The 18,774-nt window shown below is 37.0% G+C and overlaps 1 protein-coding gene across 5 annotated transcripts in view; it reads right to left on the bottom strand.

The window, feature by feature from the left end:
* Positions 1-13,480, bottom strand: part of TTC25 (tetratricopeptide repeat domain 25) — an 88,980-nt gene extending 75,500 nt beyond the window's left edge. The window contains exons 1-2 of one of the 5 annotated variants that reach the window (XM_031966278.1): positions 13,393-13,480; positions 1,555-1,695 (exon numbers count right to left, since the gene is read on the bottom strand). In XM_031966278.1, coding sequence (XP_031822138.1) covers positions 1,555-1,668 — 114 coding nt within the window. In that variant the 5' untranslated portion in view covers positions 1,669-1,695; positions 13,393-13,480. Of the gene's footprint in view, positions 1-1,554; positions 1,800-3,122; positions 3,199-13,392 lie in introns of those variants that run through there. The other 4 variants (XM_031966279.1, XM_031966280.1, XM_031966281.1 and 1 more) reach the window with 4 other exon arrangements.
* Between the last annotated feature and the right edge of the window lie 5,294 nt (positions 13,481-18,774).

The raw sequence follows: 18,774 nt of genomic DNA, 5'->3' as shown, positions 1-18,774 counted from the left end.
TAGAGACCAATTCAATAGTTTATTAAATGGAGAGAAAGACTGGGACCAATGCATCCCAGGGCTAGACGAGACTATCATCTCAAAGAGTCTAGCCCCGAGTATCGGGACAGCGAGTCTTTTATGGAATAACAAGAACAATGACATAATGGAGGGACCTAGATGGGGATAACCTAGGATAGGGAGGTTACTGATATTCTAATGACATTAAGGAATGTCTGTAACACCTTTATCTCAACCATTAAGAGGGGACGGTCAAACAGGATGATTTCAGAAAGGCCTGGAGAGACTTACACGAACTGATGCTGAGTGAAATGAGCAGGACCAGGAGATCATTATATACTTCAACAACAATACTAGATGATGACCAGTTCTGATGGACCAAGCCATCCTCAGCAAGGAGATCAACCAAATCATTTCTAATGGAGCAGTAATGAACTGAACTAGCTATACCCAGAGAAAGAACTCTGGGAGATGACTAAAAGCCATTACTTGAATTCCCAATCCCTATATTTATGCACACCTGCATTTTTGATTTCCTTCACAAGCTAATTGTACAATATTTCAGAGTCTGATTCTTTTTGTACAGCAAAATAACGTTTTGGTCATGTATACTTATTGTGTATCTAAGTTATATTGTAGTATATTTAACATCTACTGGTCATCCTGCCATCTGGGGGAGGGGGTGGGGGGAAGGAGGGGAAAAATTGGAACAAGAGGTTTGGCAATTGTTAAAGCTGTAAAGTTACCCATGCATATATCCTGTAAATAAAAGGCTATTAAATTAAAATAAAATAAAATAAAATAATAATAATCACATTTCAGATAAAAAAAAAAAAAAAAAGAGGGGATGGTCATAACCTAAGGCAGAATTACGAAATAGGGCAATTGGAGGAACTGGTCACCCCATTAAAAGTGACCTTTGGCATTACAAAATCCGGCCTCAGTTGTGTGACCCTGGGCAAATCAATTAACCCCGTTTGCCTCAGTTTCCTCATCTGCAAAATGGGCTGAAGAACGCAAACCACTCCAGTATCTCTGCCAACAGGGATCTCGGAGACTTGGTCAGACTGAACAAAAAGTCTTAAGCGACGTGTGGGAAACAAAATCCAGACAGACAAAATTCTAATTCTTCCCTCAAGGAATTCACATTTTAAAAGGCAAAACTAGGACTAGACTCATAAGTGAATAGCTAAGAGCCCCACCTGGGAAGGCTTCAGGGAGGAGGTGGCCCTAAAGCTGGGTCTAGAAGGGTTCTAAGAGTAATTATTAACTCCCTCACGGGCAAAGGCTGGTGGAAATTGATGAAGTTAACAGCGATCTTTCAAAAAAAAAAAAAAAAAAAGGTTAATGGGAAACGTTAGGGACGGATTAATCTAGGATTGAAACGGATTTGGACTGAAGCGGATGAGGAGCGATAGGACTGGGGATTATGAGAGACCCTTTGACAGAAACGGATCCATCCGGAGCTGGCTATATCGGTAATCGATTAGAGGCTCGTCTAGTCGACAATAGCTGACCAACGATCGAATCGATGGGTCCGGAGCGGGCACTCACTTTGGTGAAGCACAGAGCGGCCTTCTGATATTCCCCGCATAAGTAGAGCCGCTCGCCCTCCGCCATGTAAGAGGGGAAGGTGCTCCGAAGGTCCTCGAGATCCAAGTCCGACATGACAGCCCGCTTTCGGGATCAAACACCCTGGGGGGAAGAAACAATGAAGAGTTCAGGAACCTTTAGGGATCCGGCCAGCTTGTATAACACCCATCTCCTAGCAACCGGGGGGGTCGTGACGTCACTTCCGGTCCCGCTCTTCCGCCCCGCCCCGCTTCCGGTTCGGTCGCGTTGAGCGCTGCGCATGCGGGGAGCCGGAGATGAGGAGCACGCTTTCGCCCCCTGGGCTCCGCACCGCAGACTAGCGTGAGGGTGGAGGACCGTGTGCGTGCCTTCCACGTGCTCCCGGACTGCTCTCCTTGGGCTTGTTTGCCGAGAAGTATAAACGCAGGAAATGCTTTGCCCTTCTGTTCTACCAGCGCGAGATTTATTTCTCTCCCTGCCTGTTGTAGAATATGATGCAGAACTCCCCCTGCAAAAAAAAAATCCCCCGGGCTCCAGGGGTCACATTTTCCTCGGGGCGGGGAAAGATTACCATCAGTAATGTGCGCAGATGTAAATTAATGAATGGAAATAAGGATGCATATAATTAAGATAATGAATGCAAATAAGGGATGAGTATGCAAATGGGATAGAAAACCAAAAAACCAAAATAAAACCCAACCTTTTCTTTTCTTTCTTTTTTTTTTTAATAATTTTTTTATTGACAGAAAAAAAACAACCTTTTCTAAAAGGAAGTCGTATTCTAATGGGAAATGCTCACACCATTGATTGGGGAGGACTTCTAGATTGAGGTGACCCTTGACCTCAGCCTGAAAGCAAGGGGTGTGTTTATCCCAACCTTAAGTCAACATGCTGGTGCAAATTCAAGTAACCCGGCAGGGGTCCTCACGCTTTTTAAATAGGGGGCCAGTTGTTGGAGGGCCGGACTATAGTAAAAACAAAAACTTTGTTTTGTGGGCCTTTAAATAAAGAAGCTTCATAGTTTCATAGAAACGTCCTCAGCTGCTGCATCTGCCCGAGGGCCGTTGTTTGAGGACCCCTGCGAGGGTATGTCGTGTTCGGGAAATGCAGGAGATGGACGGGATCATAGAATCAGATTTAAAAGTGGAAAAACCATTTCTTCCAGCCATGCCATTTTTTTTTTTAAACAAATGAGAAAAGATATCATGAGAGATTAAGTGATTTACCTGGAGTAACAGTGTCTGAGGAGGAATAACATTCAGGTTTTCCTAAACCAGGGTTCAATTATAGAGCGTAAATAACAATAATAGCAGCTGGCATATAGTGCTAGAAGATTTGCATAGTGCTTTGCAAATACTTTCTATTTTATCCTCAGCAAATCTGGAAACAGTTGCGGATTATTTTCCCCAGTTTGCTGAAGAGGAAGTTCAGATAGCTAGAGGTCAAGTCTGTTGCCCAGAGTCAAACAGCTAGTTTGGTGGGTAGTTTAGAGGCTGGAACCTGGAATTCACCTGAGCCTGAATTCTGCTTCAGGTACTTAAGTTACTTACCATCAATTACTCCATTTGTCTGAGAATCTGTCCATGCAGCCCTCTTTGTAGTGGCCAGAAACTGGGAACTGAGTGGATGCCCATCAGTTGGAGAATGGCTGAATAAATTGTGGTATATGAAAATTATGGAATATTATTGTTCTGTAAGAAATGACCAACAGGATGATTTCAGAAAGGCCTGAGAGACTTACAGAACGATGCTGAGTGAAATGAGCAGGACCAGGAGATCATTATTACTTCAAACATACTAGATGATGACCAGTTCTGATGGACCTGGCCATCCTCAAGCAATGAGATCAACCAAACCATTTCCAATGGAGCAATAATGAACTGAACCAGCTACCCAGAGAAAGAACTCTGAGATGACTAAAAACCATTACATTGAATTCCCAGTCCCTATATTTGCCACCTGCATTTTGATTTCCTTCACAAGCTAATTGTACAATATTTCAGAGTCTGACTCTTTTGTACAGCAAAATAACGTTTTGTCATGTATACTTTATTGTATCTAATTTATATTTTAATGTATTTAACATCTACTGGTCATCCTGCCATCTAGGGAGGGTGGGGGGTAAGAGGAAAAAATTGGAACAAGAGGTTTGCAATTTTAAGCTGTGAAGTTACCCATGTATATATCCTGTAAATAAAAGGCTATTAAAAAAAAAAAAAAAAAAAAAGAATCTGTCCATAAATTATTTCCCCCCAATTTTCTTTTTTTCTGGTCTTAACTATAATTGTTTCATTAATAATTAAAAAAAAAAAAGACAAATTAATGTAATCAAAAGTATCCATTTTATACCTCACATTGTTCTCTCTCTGAATAAATGTTTGTCTATTAATAAGTCTGACTGGTAAAATGTTCCATGTTCTTCAAATTTTCTTGTAATATCTCTCTTTTTATCTAGGTCATGTATCCATTTTGATATTATCTTGGTAAATGGTTTAAGATATTGGTCTATGCCCAATTTCTACTAGATTGTTTTCTCAACAGTTTTTATCAAATAATGAATTGTTATCCCCCCTTATCAAATACAAGGTTACCATATTTATTTGCTGCTGATTTGCTTGTTCCACTGATTTACCTGTCTCTTTCTTATCCAGTACAGATATTTTTGATAATTATTGCCTTATAGTGTAGTTTAAGATTTGGTATTACTAAACCTCCTTCCTTTACATTTTATTTCCATCAGTTCCTTTGATATTCTTGACCTTTTTTTCTTCCAAATGAATTTTTTTCTTGTTTCTTCTAATCCAGTAATAATTTTTGGTAATTTAATTGGGGTAGCATTGAATATATAAATTAGTTTAGGTAAAATTGTCATTTTTTATTATATTGGCCCTACCTGCCCATGAAAAATTAATATTTCTGCAATTAAATATTTTATTTGTATTAAAAAAGGTTTGGTTTTTTTTTTTATATATAATTTTGTTTATATAGATCTTGAACTAGAAGGTTTTTTAATTTGGCCACGAGGGAGTCTTAATGAATATGGGTGTGAGGGAAAAGGATGATTCAAAGGTTTCTGCTAAAGTTACCAAACTGTAGGATTAGGACATTAGTGAAATACACAATAGAAAGAGAAAATTTGGGGATAGGGCTCTGTTGTGGGGAAGAGATAATGAATTTTATTTGAAGGTAGTTAATTTGAGATGCCAGTGCAGTATCCTTGTGCTAATAGGGCATTTCATTATGTCAGAAATTTTTTTTTAATTTTATTTAATAGCCTTTTATTTACAGGTTATATGCATGGGTAACTTTACAGCATTAACAATTGCCAAACTTATTGTTCCAATTTTTCACCTCTTACCCCCAACCCCCTCCCCCAGATGGCAGGATGACCAGTAGATGTTAAATATATTTAAATACAAATTAGATACACAATAAGTATACATGTATGTCAGAATTTTTGATAGAGATTAGTATTTGGGAGCTCATTGTTAATAGACAACAGTTGAATACATGGGACCCATTGAGCTCACCAGAGGAGAGAGAGCAGTCCCTAACTGTACTTATAAATAGGACAATACTTAGGGGTGGGAGAAGCAACAAAGAAAGTGAAAAGGGAGCCATAGTACATGCAAGAGGACCAGGATAAATTTAGTGTCAGAAAAGCTGGGGTTTGGTGTCCAAGAGAAGGGTCACATGTTACACAGAGTCAAAGAGGATAAGCATGGACAAGAATTAGCAGTTAGGAGATGCTGATGACCTTAGAGAAGGCAGCTTTCATGGAGTCATGAGCTTGATTGTAAGGGAAGAAAAGCGGAGATGGTAATGGCAATATAGAAAAGGGTTCTTTCTAGGAGCAGGGCGATGAAAGGAAAATTAAATATAAAAGGAGAGTTTGAAGGGATGGCAAGATGAAATGAAGATGTTTTTATGGACAAAGAGAACAGGTCATGTTTATAGGCAACAGAGAAAGTGTCGGGGAGAGACTGAAGAGGAGAGAGATCATTGTTATGAGACAGATTTCTGAGCATTGGCTCCAGACTACCGTGAAATTTGTCAAGAAATTTGACCTCAGATTTTTCATCTGTCAACTGAAAGCATTATGTCTCTAAGTATAATTTATAGTGAGAGTAGATAGGTTCAGAAGCATCAAGAGAGTGTTTGGTCTTGACAAGATGAAGAATTATCTCTCATTTGGACACAGGTTCACAGTAAGAGAAGCACAAAGTAGAAGATAAAGGAGCTCCTAAGAGACGGCTTCAGTTTTCTCAGTAAAGTAGAAGGTGAGGAATTTGGGGATTTCTTGACAAAAGAACTGGAAAATGGTGGGCCATTTCCCTCTCTAGCTGATTTAATAGATGAGAAAACAGGCAAATAGAGCTAAGTGACTTGCCCAGGATCACACCGCTAGGAAATGTCGGAGACTGGATTTGATTCTAGGTCCCCATAATCTATCCATTGTTTCACCTAGTTGCCCTAACAAGCACTTATTAAACACCTACCATGTATGTTCCAGGACCCCAAGATACAAAGGAAAATGAAATATTCAGTGCCAGCAAGGAGCTTACAATATACTGGGGCAAACAAGTCCACTTAGAAGTATTGTCAACAGAAATTCACAATGCCATGAGACTTATGTGAAAACCACATTTATTACAAGAAAACTGAACATGCATACAGAATCCAAAAGTTCCCAGTCTTTACAAAAGTTTAGTTTTATAATAGCCAGATAGAAGGAGGAGCAAATACCAGGAAGGGGCATGTCATGGGAGGAGGGAAAGGTAGTCTAGCAAAGGTGAGGGAAAAAAAAAAACAAAAAAACAAGATCACTTCCCATGGAGAGAAGCAAGGTAATGGCAAAAGCCTCATTCTTTTCCCCTGGGCACTGCTAGATCATGAAGATAGGAGGGTCTGCTTTTCTGTAAAGGACCCCAGCTACACAAGCAGTATCCTAACTTGGTTAGCACCTGTCTTGCCTCCCTTGTGAACACCCAGGGAGTCTAGCTTGGGGGTACAACAACAAGGAACTTCATCCTTGACACATTCAGGGCCTCCTGCATGCCTTGTTTCTGGAAAATATGGCAAGTAAAAAAGACAAGGTCAGGGGACCCCTTCATAGCCCTTAACATCCCCTTCATGTTAGTCAAAGGCAACTTGTGGATAAAACAGTACTGTGGATATTCATTGGAACAGCCCCAAGTATATAATGGAAATGCAACTATTAACCATGTACAGTGCAAGCCAGAATAAGAATGGCCAAAATTAGGGACTAATTCAAAGGGAAAAAATCCAACTACATCAAAATAATCAAGAAAATGTAATATATGGATTCAGAAAACAAAAGCCAAGGAAATACAATAATGAACAGCAATGACACAGACATTAAATCTCCCTGCAACTCGGTACTCCTGCCCAATAGCCATTCAATCAACACAATTCTTTCTGGATCTCAGACATCCCATTTAGTCATCAGCCTGGCACATCTTTCCTTAGGGCAGCCTGGAAAATACTATGTCTTCAAGGGCACCCCTCCACTGGATTTTTCCATTCCATTTCCAGATTACTTACAGAGGCTCCTCATTTATTCTTCCTGGAACCCCTTGACCAAACATATGTCAATACAACTTGGTACAGATTGTCAAAAGATAGTTCTCCAATAGTTCATGTTGTGAAAACCAACTTGCAATTCTAATTAGAACTCATAGTTCTAATCTAGCACTAAAAGTAAGAAATCGGAGTTTACATAAAACTTGAAATCTAGTCAGTAACAAAACTAAAGCACTAAAAATAGGAAGTCAGAGTTTACCTAAAACTTTACGGAATTTAGGTTACAAATACCCTATGCTATTTCTATCTTATTCTACACTCAACCTGTCAATAACACACTGTTCACAATAAGCTAAAAAGCCATTGATATATGTAAGGTATCCAAATACAAACCAAACATTTTAAATACCTCAGAAAGCAAAACTATGCAAATCTTCCAAATTACATATGTGTTTATGATATATATAGCTGTGTGTGTGTACAGATAAGATATATGTAGATATAGATATTCTTGTGATCTTGTTGGTTCCTCAAAATTTTTACCCAAATCTTTTTAACTTCACAATATTTACCAATTAACTGTTAATTATTTTAGGATTCCAAATTTTAACAACATTTAATTTAAATTAATTCTGATTCAAATCAGTTATCCAAAATTTCCTCTTTAGGAGGAGCAGAGACAGATAAGATTTCAACCATCACACAAAAACATAGAGTATAGAACACGTTTTACAAGATGACTCATGATAACAAATCGACTTCACTTACCAAGTTAACTTCAATTATAGCAAAAGCTTTGGAATGACACTCAAATAATCAAGTTCAAAGCAGTACATATCAAATAGGTTGTTTATAAGAAAACTTACTTGTTCCACATGACACAGAGTACAAATATTAGTTATAAAACTTGAATAAAATTTATTTTTCCATTGATGTAACACAAAATGTTCCATAAGTTATATGTCTAAGAAAACTGTTTACATTAAAATTCTCTTCTCCAAACCAAACTGAAAATGTTTCTGATTTAATTTCAGTAATTAATAGAATAACAGCTTTATTAATTCTTAAATTATTCTCAAATACTTAAGGACTTTATTTCATATAGAGATATATATTTAGTAAGAGGCAGAGGAGTAGGCCAAATACTTATTTACTAAGTTGTTTAGTATATAGAAAGGACTATAATTCTAGACTGAATAGCTCAAATCTTAGACATCTGTAGCTCAGATGTATCTCAAACTTAGTCTACAAGATAATAATATAACAATGTTTTCATCTTTGTTTCACAAACTTTCTTTAACCTTTCTCTAATTATTCTCATCTTATTCAGAAAGACTAAGCTATTTCAGGGATTTATTTTGTTTTTGTTTTTGTTTTTTTTTGCTGAGGCAGTTGGGGTTAAGTGACTTGCCCAGTACACAGCCAAGAAGTGTTAAGTGTCGAAGGTCACATTTGAACTCAGGTCCTCCTGACTAATGGACTGGTGCTTTATCCACTGTGCCACCTAGCTACTCCCAGGGATTTAATTTTACTCATGACTACAAAAACATTAGCAGGCAGATGACAAGTCTGAATGCTAATTTACCCAGTTGTTTGGGATATGTAATAACTACATATTCAGATTAAAAACATCAAGGACTCACATAATTGTATTGTGCCTATTTCTTCTATTGACCACTTGCTCAGATTATAGAAATTTGTTATATATATTGGATTACCTGCCATCTAAGGAAGAGGGTGGGGGAAGAGAGGGAAAAATTGGAACACAAGGTTTTGCAAGGATTACTGTTCAAAAATTATCTATGCATATGTTTTGGGAAAAAAGCTTTAATAAAAAATCTATGTTAAAAAAATGTATTATAAAAGAAAAAAAGCAGGGACATGATTATAATAGCATTAAACTAGTTCTTGATGACTCAACACATACATAGCAAGATAAAACACTCAGTTCCATTTGATTTCAGAGAAGAATCACAGTTGAAAAACACTCATTTATTAACAATTTCAACTCATAGCCAGAGTCAGGAATAATCAGGTAAGAAACATTGGGGTTCAGAAGAAATACAGTGGGGAAAGTGAGTCAGAAGAATTCTATCTTAGGCTAAGCCAAGATCATTCTCTAGGGTTCTCCCACATACGGACCTCCATCTATAATGGATCAGGATCATATTCCCTCCAAATAGCTTGTGGCTTTCTCTTGAATGGTGAATTACTTACTTAATGATCCATCAGATAATTATACCTGAATTCAAACCTCAGAACAAAATCAGTTATGGTCCCAAAAGCTTTTACTTCAAATGACAAGCTTCATCAATCACAGCTTAGAATTGGAGTTATTTTTCCTCTCATTAAGTTGCAATGAGCAATAAAAGTTTACCAAGACTCAGACATACATAAGTGACTTCATTTGTTTTGCTTTTCTTCTCAAATTTAAATTTCTCTTATTTTCAAGAGCAATCATTAGAAATTATTTCCATTTTTTACATCAATTTGCAAATCCTCAATAAATCAAGTTCATTGTTTAAGAATTCCATAATTCAAATTTGCTCATTTCCCAGGGCTGATGACTTTGCCTACAATGATGATTTCCAGGAACCTGGAAAGTTTATAAAATAAGGTCATTCAACAGGGAGCCCAGAGAAGGGGCCAAGCCTGCTGCCCCTGCCATCCCATCTACCCTTAGGAGCTGCTGTGGGCTGTGCTCTTTGACACCCCCGCCCTGTGCAAGGAAGACTAGATTAACTCTGCTGTTAACCCTCATACCACGAGGTAGACTGCTCTGAATAAGCAGAACCACTCCAGATAAGACCGCCTCATCCCTTCTTTTCCACACAGAGTAATCAATTCTCCACAGTAATCAGTTACCGATTTTAGCTTATAATAGTATGACAATAAATCCAAATAACAGTTAAAACTCTTACACTTTCATAAATGATAGCTTAATAGCTGTAGATGTAACTTCCTCTTAACTACAGACAAAGGTGGAAATATCCAGTTCCCTAAATGGCAGTTTCAAAACATTATAAAACAGGGCAGGCAGGGCTGATAAAATAGCATAACTAGTTTTAAACATATTTTCCACTGTCTTTTGGTTTCTTTCAGTACATATTCTAATAACATCTAAGTTATAAAAAAATTGTTCAACATAACTAATAAAATTTGCACAATATAAAAAAGTTAGAAACATAACAAACCATAAATAATATTATGTATTTGAAATGCAAAACAAACTCATTACTGATTAAGTGATTCCAATCCAGTAGAATGTTTTTTACCTCACAGAAATTACCTCACAGAAAAAATCAGGCGTCTCATCACCATTGGCATTATACACTGACCACATTTAAAAACCCATATAAAGTTATCAAGTATGAAGCAATTACATCTAATTAAGGAACTAATAATAACATCAGTTACAGTATATGCCCTTTGCCAAGCATTGTTAGGCACTTTACAATCATGTAAAGTATTTGTTTAAGCTCTCCCAATTAACAAATTTCCTGTCTATGCATTTTCCCAGTTTGTATAATAATTTTCGACTTATCTTAAACATCAAATTAGGAGAGACACATTTCACTCAAAATGTGACCAGAAAACTGAGTGGATGCTCATCAATTGAAGAATGGCTGAATAAGTTATGGTATATGAATGTTATAGAATATTATTATTCTGTAAGAAATGATCAGCAGCATGATTTCAAAAAAGCCTGCAGAGTTAGGTGAATTGATGCTGAGTGAAATGAGCAGAACTAGGAGAACATTGTACACAGCAACCAGATTATATGATGATCAGTTCTGATGGGCGTAGCTCTTTTCAACATTGAGGTGATTCAGACCAGTTTCCAATGATCTTGTGATGGAGAGTCATGTGCACCCCGTGAGAAGACTGAAGGGAATAAGTATTAATCACAATATATTGTTTCCACTTTTTGCTGTTGTTGTTTGCTTATATTTTGTTTTCTTTCTCGTTTTTTTCCCTTTTTGATCTGCTTTTTTTCTTGTGCAGCATGATAACTATGGAAATATGTATAGAAGAATTGCACATGTTTAACAAAATAAATAAATAAAATGTGACCAGAATGAATTTGATTACATCTGGATCTATATCAAATGGTATATGACACAGAATCTTAAATTGTGATTTTAATACTTAATATTATATTTTATACAAATGATATTTATTCCAAACATTTCATATTTCATTATGCACTATTTCAGATATTCCCTGTTTCTTTTTTTAATAATAGCTTTTTATTTTTCAAAATCCAAACAAAGATAATTTTCAACATTTACTCTTGCAAAACCTTGTGTTCCAAAATTTTCTACCTTCCTCCCTCTCCCCTAGACAGCGAATAATCCAATATAGGTTAAACATATGCAATTCTTCTAAACATATTTCCACACTTATCACTCTGCACAAGAAAAATCAAATCAAAAGGGAAAAAAGTGAGAACAAAAACAAAATGCAAGCAAACAACAACAGCAACAAAAAATGAAAATATTAGTTTGTGATCAATACTCAGTCTCCGTAGTTCTTTCTAGATGCAGATAGCCCTCTTTGAAGGCCTCTCTGAAATCATCCTGCTGATTATTTCTTATAGAATACAAATATTACATAGTATATATACTGTAACTTATTCAGCCATTGAACATGGCTCTTTCTATCACAAGACCATTGTAACTGACCTAAATCACCTCACTGTTAAAAAAAGCCACATCCATCAGAACTGATCATCATATAATCTTATTGCTGTGTACAATGATCTGGTTCTATTCACTTCACTCAGCATCAGTTCATGTCAGTCTCTCTAGGCCTCTCTGAAAAAATCCTACTGATCATTTCTGATAGAACAATAATATTCCATAACATTCATATGCCATAATTTATTCAGCCATTCTCCAATTGATGGGCAGTCACTCAGGTTCTAACCACTACAAAAAGGGCTACCACAAACATTTCTGTATATGTGAGTCCTTCTCCCTCCTTTAAGATCTCGTTGGGACATAGGCCCAGTGGAGACACTGCTAGAATCAAGGGGTATCTCTTGATATCCCTTTGGGCATATAGTTACAAACTGCTCTCTACAATGGTTGGATCAGTTCACAACTTAAGACAACAATGTATTTGTGTCCCAGTTTTCCCACATCCCTTCCAACTTTCCTTATTATCTTTTCCTGTCATTTTAGCCAATCTGAGAGTGTGAAGTGGTATCTCAAAGTTGTCTTAATTTGCATTTCTCTAATCAATAGTGATTTAGAGCATTTTTTCATATGATTAGAAATGGTTTTAATTTCATCATCTGAAAATTGTTCATATCTTTTGACCATATATCAATTGGAGAATGGCTTGTATTATAAATTTGTGTCAATTCTCTATGAGATTCACTATTTCTAGCAAAACACTGTAAAATGACAATCTAATATTAGGATTTACTCTACCTCAATTATCACACTTAAAAGCATATTTTAATTTAGTTCAAATTTGTGTTCTACAGTCTCAGAAGGAATCTATAGCTTGTCAATTTACACATAGTTCTTTATGTATGATAGCAGCAATTTTTATGACTATGGTTCCCACTAAAATAAACATATGACATTTCAAACAAACTTCCCTTTTAAACATTGTTAAAACATTCTCCACTCTTTCTGTCAATGTACTTAAACTGCCTTTCATAAAAAAGATCTATGCCTTTCTTATTACCTTTAAAGTCTTCCTTTATTCCACCTATTACTTTATTTATTCCTTAAATTTTCCTTAAAATTTTTGGTATACAGTGGTATTAAACAAAACTTAATAACCTATTAAAGAATTTTATTCTTAAGGTGCAAATGTTGGCTGTTAATATGCCTATAACATTTAAATTGTTGCATTATTAACATTTCTATAATTTGTTAAGAAATAGAAGCACCTCAAATCCTTTAAGATGCTTTAGTCCTTACAAAAGTCTTTAACAATCTATAAAACTTGGTCCATTCAAGTAATAGTTAAATTCTGGTATATTATTTACAAAAGTAGCAACAAAGCATTTTCAAATTACTTTCAGAAATAAATTCCTCTTGTATAGGATAAGGAGTAAGACATTTCTTGAGATTTAAATACAGATATATATATATATATAATAAAATGAATAGGAATCTCATATAATTTATAGCAAGATTTCCAATTTCATAGTACACACACCAATTCAAAAAGTTACATTTACATTGATTATTGCTTAATTTTTAACTTGTATGATCCCGAAATACCAGAGGAGATATTCCAATCAAACTCAATTACCTTTTGCTAGTGTCCCAGTTCATAAGACTTTCCTCTATTTCATGAGTGCCAGCCCTGTTCTGAAGTACAAGCCTTGAAGCTCACTGACGCAACTCCCAAACCTGTGTCTCTATAATCAGTGAAATGACCTTCTTTAGCTGTAAAACAATAAACCACTAATGGGGGAGGGGAATGTTGGAAAGAACTTGACCAGAGTTTCAGAAATGCAAAGGCAGAGAACAAAATCTTTCTAAAAACATAAATTAGCTAGCAAGATGGAGAAAGACATATACACATACAGACAAACCAACAACTTAGCAGTGCTGAAAATCCCTTGCTAGTCTAGGCTTTAGAGTCTACAAATCAAGTTAAAACACACACTCACCAATCACAAATACCTGCAGGGTTTGGGGCCATATAAGTAAAATTTGGCCCATGGCTGTACCCTTAGGAACAAAGCCATCTTTGGACATGTTAGTGCCAATTCATACACATATGTCTATATAGCTTATCTTTTTGATTTATATCAGGCAGTTGGCCAACCAAAAAAAGTAAGCCACTTACCCCCTTTGACTGTGTCACTTCAGCCAACACCCCAAAACAATACCAAGAACCCAGCCCTCTTCAGCCACCCCCAAAACCAGATAATCTATAAGAGGGTTCCTCTCCTTGCTGAATCTTCCAGCTAGAGACAACTAAACCAAATCCTGCTCACATAACCTTTATCCAAACATCCAGCCCATTTATCCAAATCAGATTTTCAAATTCTTATCAGTTGGTATACTCTTAACCAAATAAAGCCTTACCTTTGTCTCCTTTCTCAAAGACAACCTGCTTTCTTTTTTTTTTCCCATGTAAAACTGCTTTTCTTAAAATAGTATTTTATTTTCAAAATATATGGTAAACATTTATCCTTGCAAAACCTTGTTCCAAATTTTTCTTCCTCCTTTCCTTCTATTCCCTCCCTTAGATGGCAAATAATCGCATATATGTTAAACATATGCAATTCTTCTATACATATTTCCACAATTATCATGCTACACAAGAAAAATCAAATCAAAAAGAACAAAATGAGAAAGAAAACAAAATGCAAGCAAACAACAACAACAAAAGTGAAAGTGCTATGTTGTGTTCCACAGTCCTCTCTCTGGGTGTAGATGGCTCTGTTCATGAGGAAATCATTGGAACCTATCTGAATGATCTCATTGTTGAAAAGAGTCATATTCATCAGAATTAATCATCGAATAATCTTGTTGTCATGTACAATGATCTCCTGGTTCTGCTCATTTCATTTAGCATCAGTTCCTGTCTCTCCAGGGCTCTGAAATCATCCTGCTGGTTGTTTCTTAACATTCATATACCACAATTTATTCAGCCATTCTCCAACTGATGGACATCCACTCAATTTCCAGTTTCTGGCCACTACAAAAAGGGCTGCCACAAACATTCTTGCACGTGTCCTGCACGTGGGTCCTTTTCCCTCCTTTAAGATCTCTTTGGGATACAGGCCCAGGCGAGACCCTGCTGGATCCAAGGGTATGCACATTTTGGTATGTGATACCTCAGAGTTGTCTTCATTTGCATTCTCTAATCAATTGTGGTTTAGAGCATCTTTTTATATGATTAGAAATGGGCAACCTGCTTCTGTTATAATGAGAAACCCAATCCAAATAGAGGAGAGTCAGAGAGAGGGGTGGAGAAGGAAAACTCCCCAACCAGAGATCTGATACAGGTGGGGGGAACCTCATGATGGTTCCAGGACTGCATCCGAACACCCTGACCAATCACATCACATCCCACCAACTGCCATCAAAATGTCAACAAGCATTCACCATGTCATGAGCCTATGTGAAAACTAGGTTTATTACAAGATGGAGGAAGATGCCTGGGGAACCCCCGAAGTTCTCAGTCTTTACAGAAGGTTACGGTTTTATAATAGCAGGACAAAGAAAGGGGGACCAGGAAGGGCCATGACATGGAGGGGGAACAATGCAGCAAAGGTGGGGGAAAAGACCACTCCCCATGGGGAGGAGCAGGGGGATGGCCAAAGCCTGAGTCTTTCCCTTGGGAACTGCTAGACTGTGAAGATAGAAAGATTGGTTATCTGAGAAGGGGCCCTGCTGCCCAAGCAGCATCCCAACCTGGCACAGACCCACAGGCGCCTGCCTCGCCTCCCAAGGACACACAGGGAGTCCAGCTTGGGGAACAATAACAATTTATGTCGGCTCAGGAGGGGCTTCGTCCTTGGCATTTTCAGGGCTTCCTGTGTGTTCTGGGGCCAGCATATCTGAAAAATGTCTACTCAGAAAGACAAGTGCAGAGGACTCTTTAGCAGCCATTATGTGCAAGATGAATAAAAAAAAATACAAAGTAATTTATGAGAAGGAACCTTATAGAGAAACTGGAGCTCCAGCTAGGCTTTGAAGGGAGCGAGGGATTTTAAAAGGTTAAAGGTGAAGATAGAATGCATTCCAGGTATGGGGCACACCGCAGCCCATACAAAGACCTAGAGAGTACAAACCAAATGTTATTGTCTTAAGAGGAGTTTGCCCGAAGCAGAGTTGCAGAGGGAGAGTAATGTTTAATAAAATAGGACAGCAAGGTTGGAGCCAGATTATGAAGGGTTTTTCATGCTAGAGGAGTTGGTAGTTGATCCTCCTGGGATTTGAACAAGAGGGTAATAGCTGGACATGTATTTTAGGAATATTTTGGCAACTGTGTAGAGTGTCAAATTCAAATAGAAACGGGGGCCACCAAACTTTTGTAACTATCCTCCGGGGTTACATATTGACTTAGAAAACCATATATTAACAGTATCTGTGTTTTAATGTATTAATATAAAAATATAAAACTTATGAAATCATTTTTTTCAATTTCCAAATCCATGCAAGGGCAGTTTCCAACATTTACCTTTGTAAAACTTTGTGCTCCGAATTTTTCTCCCTCCTTCTCCTCTCCCCACTCCCCAAGACAGCAAGCAACACGATAATAGGTTAAACATGTGCAATTTTTCTAAATATTATTTTGTTAAATATTTCCAATTATATTTTAATGTGGTTTGGGCAGCATTCCAGAGCGTTGTGGACCACTGTTGTGTCTGATGCCTTTTGGTATAAAGGACAGATTGGAACAGATATCAGTTAGTGCAATAATCCAAGGGAGAATTTTATGAGAGCATGGGCTGAGGCGGGGGTTGTGAGAATGGGTTTCCTCTGGGAAATATCTCTAAGTATTTACAGGAGACAGACTGGTCTAGATTTATAGAAATGGGCATCAGTCTGAATGCCAACAACTGCTACTTCAAATCCAGCATTTTCAAAACTATTTGAAAATAGTTCTAAACCTGTTTTAGCTTAGCTATGTGATCTTGAACTGATCACAAGCTTTCTGAAACTCAGTCTCTTCCTCTATAATGTAGATTAATTGAATTAAAGTGATTTTTAAAGTTTCTTCTAGCTGTAACATTCTTTGACTCTGTATTCATAAAAATCAAAGCACAGTAAGTATCAGTCCAGGTGGCTCAGTGGATAGAGCACCAGACCTGGAGTCAGGTCTTCCTGGATTCAGATCTGTTCTCAGATGCTAGTTGTGTGACCCTGGATTAACCCTGTTTGCCTCAGTTTCCTTTTCTGTAAAATGAGTTGGAGAAGGAAATGGCAAATCCTTCCAGTGTCTCTGCCAAGAAAATTTCAACCCATGTACTATAATCTCTCTTCCGTCTCTACCCTTCTACTGAAGAAACTGCTCTCATGAAAGTCACCAATGAGCAGATCACCAAAACCTGTGGCTTTTTGTCATTCCTCATCCTCCTTTACCTTTCTGTCAAATGCAGGGTCTGTAGCATTTGTCACTACTAATCAATCCCTTCTTTTTTCCCTCTTTGCCATTTATTTATGCTTCCATGACATGTATGGCAATTCTGTTTTTCACTTACTAATAATCTTGAGTTGAGAAGTTAGTTGTATTTAAATAAAAGGACATGAAGATTCTTAACCAAGTCCTGAGCTTTGGACTCTTATTTCCAACTCTTACCAGATAGCTCTATCTGATTGTCCCACTGGTATCCAAGTATACTATCTATAAAACTAACCTCATTTTCTACTTTATCAGTGGCTCTGCCATTCTTCCAATCACCCAGGTTTGAAATCTCAGAGTCATCTTTAACCTCCCCTTTCACTCATCCTAAAATTCCACTTGATCACTAAATTCTGCTGACTATTATTACTTCTCACTATGACCATTCTCTTCTTTTGCAGCTTCAGAGGTAGCACATTTGTCTCTTTTCCTCCTCTTAACTGTCCCTACTCTTTTTGTCTCTGGTTCTTCATCTTCTTCCCAAATCCTTAAGGTAAATGCCAAAGTTTTCTTCTGAGCTCCTTTCAAGGACCTTTCCATTACAATCTTTTAGTTGCTTCCACAGCTTTAATTCTCCTGCCATTGAACTTCTAGATAGACTCCCCAAATCTCTACCTCTGGCTCTGATTTCTAGGCCCTCTAACTATTTACAGAAGAGAAAATAAGCCTAAATATATAGATCTATTAGTCAACCTGGTGGTCTTACTGGTCAGTTATCTGATGATTTTTATTTTTATTTTATCTCCCCTATAATAAAGTAAGAATTTAGCCTGTGTCTATTGAAATTAAGGGATTCTTCTGTTTGCCTTGATTCTTATTTGTACCATTTCTGCTCCTGATCTTCCCCTTCTGTTTTCCTCTCCTTTCTCCTCCTATTGCCACTACCCTAATACAAACCTCATTACTTTTTGCCTGAACTATTGCAATACTATTCCATTCAACCAAGCCTTCCTTTGAACCACTTCAAGACTAATTTTCCATCTATCCACATAACTGATACAATGGATAGAATATTGGCCTAAATTAAGTAGTCCTGAGTTCAAATCCATACCTTCGATACTTACTAGCAATGTGATTGGTGGGCAACTCTTCTTAACCTTGGCTTTCTCATCAACAAATTGACACTTATCTTCTTTTTTTTTTTTATTTTATTTTTTTTTATTTTTTTGACACTTATCTTCTAAGGTTGTTGTAAAGATAAAATGAAATTCATATTTGCAAAGCACTTTATAAACACTAACTCTTAGCTATTATACAAGGATTTGTTCATACTATTTCCATGCTCAAAAATTTTCTTTTTTTTTTTTAATAGCTTTTTATTTACAAGATAATACATGGGTAATTTTTCAGCATTGACCCTTGCAAAACCTTCTGTTCCAACTTTTCCCCTCCTTCCCCTTCCCCCCTCCCCTAGATAGTAGGTAGACCTATACATGTTAAATATGTTAAAATATATGTTAAATACAATATATGTATTCATATCCACAGTTATCTTGCTGCACAAGAAAAACCGGACTTAGACATAAGGTAAAAATAACTTGCTGCTCA

This window comes from Sarcophilus harrisii, chromosome 4, assembly GCF_902635505.1.
Source record: "Sarcophilus harrisii chromosome 4, mSarHar1.11, whole genome shotgun sequence".
Classification (NCBI taxonomy): Eukaryota; Metazoa; Chordata; class Mammalia; order Dasyuromorphia; family Dasyuridae; genus Sarcophilus; species Sarcophilus harrisii.
This window is presented reverse-complemented; position numbering and strand designations above follow the sequence as displayed.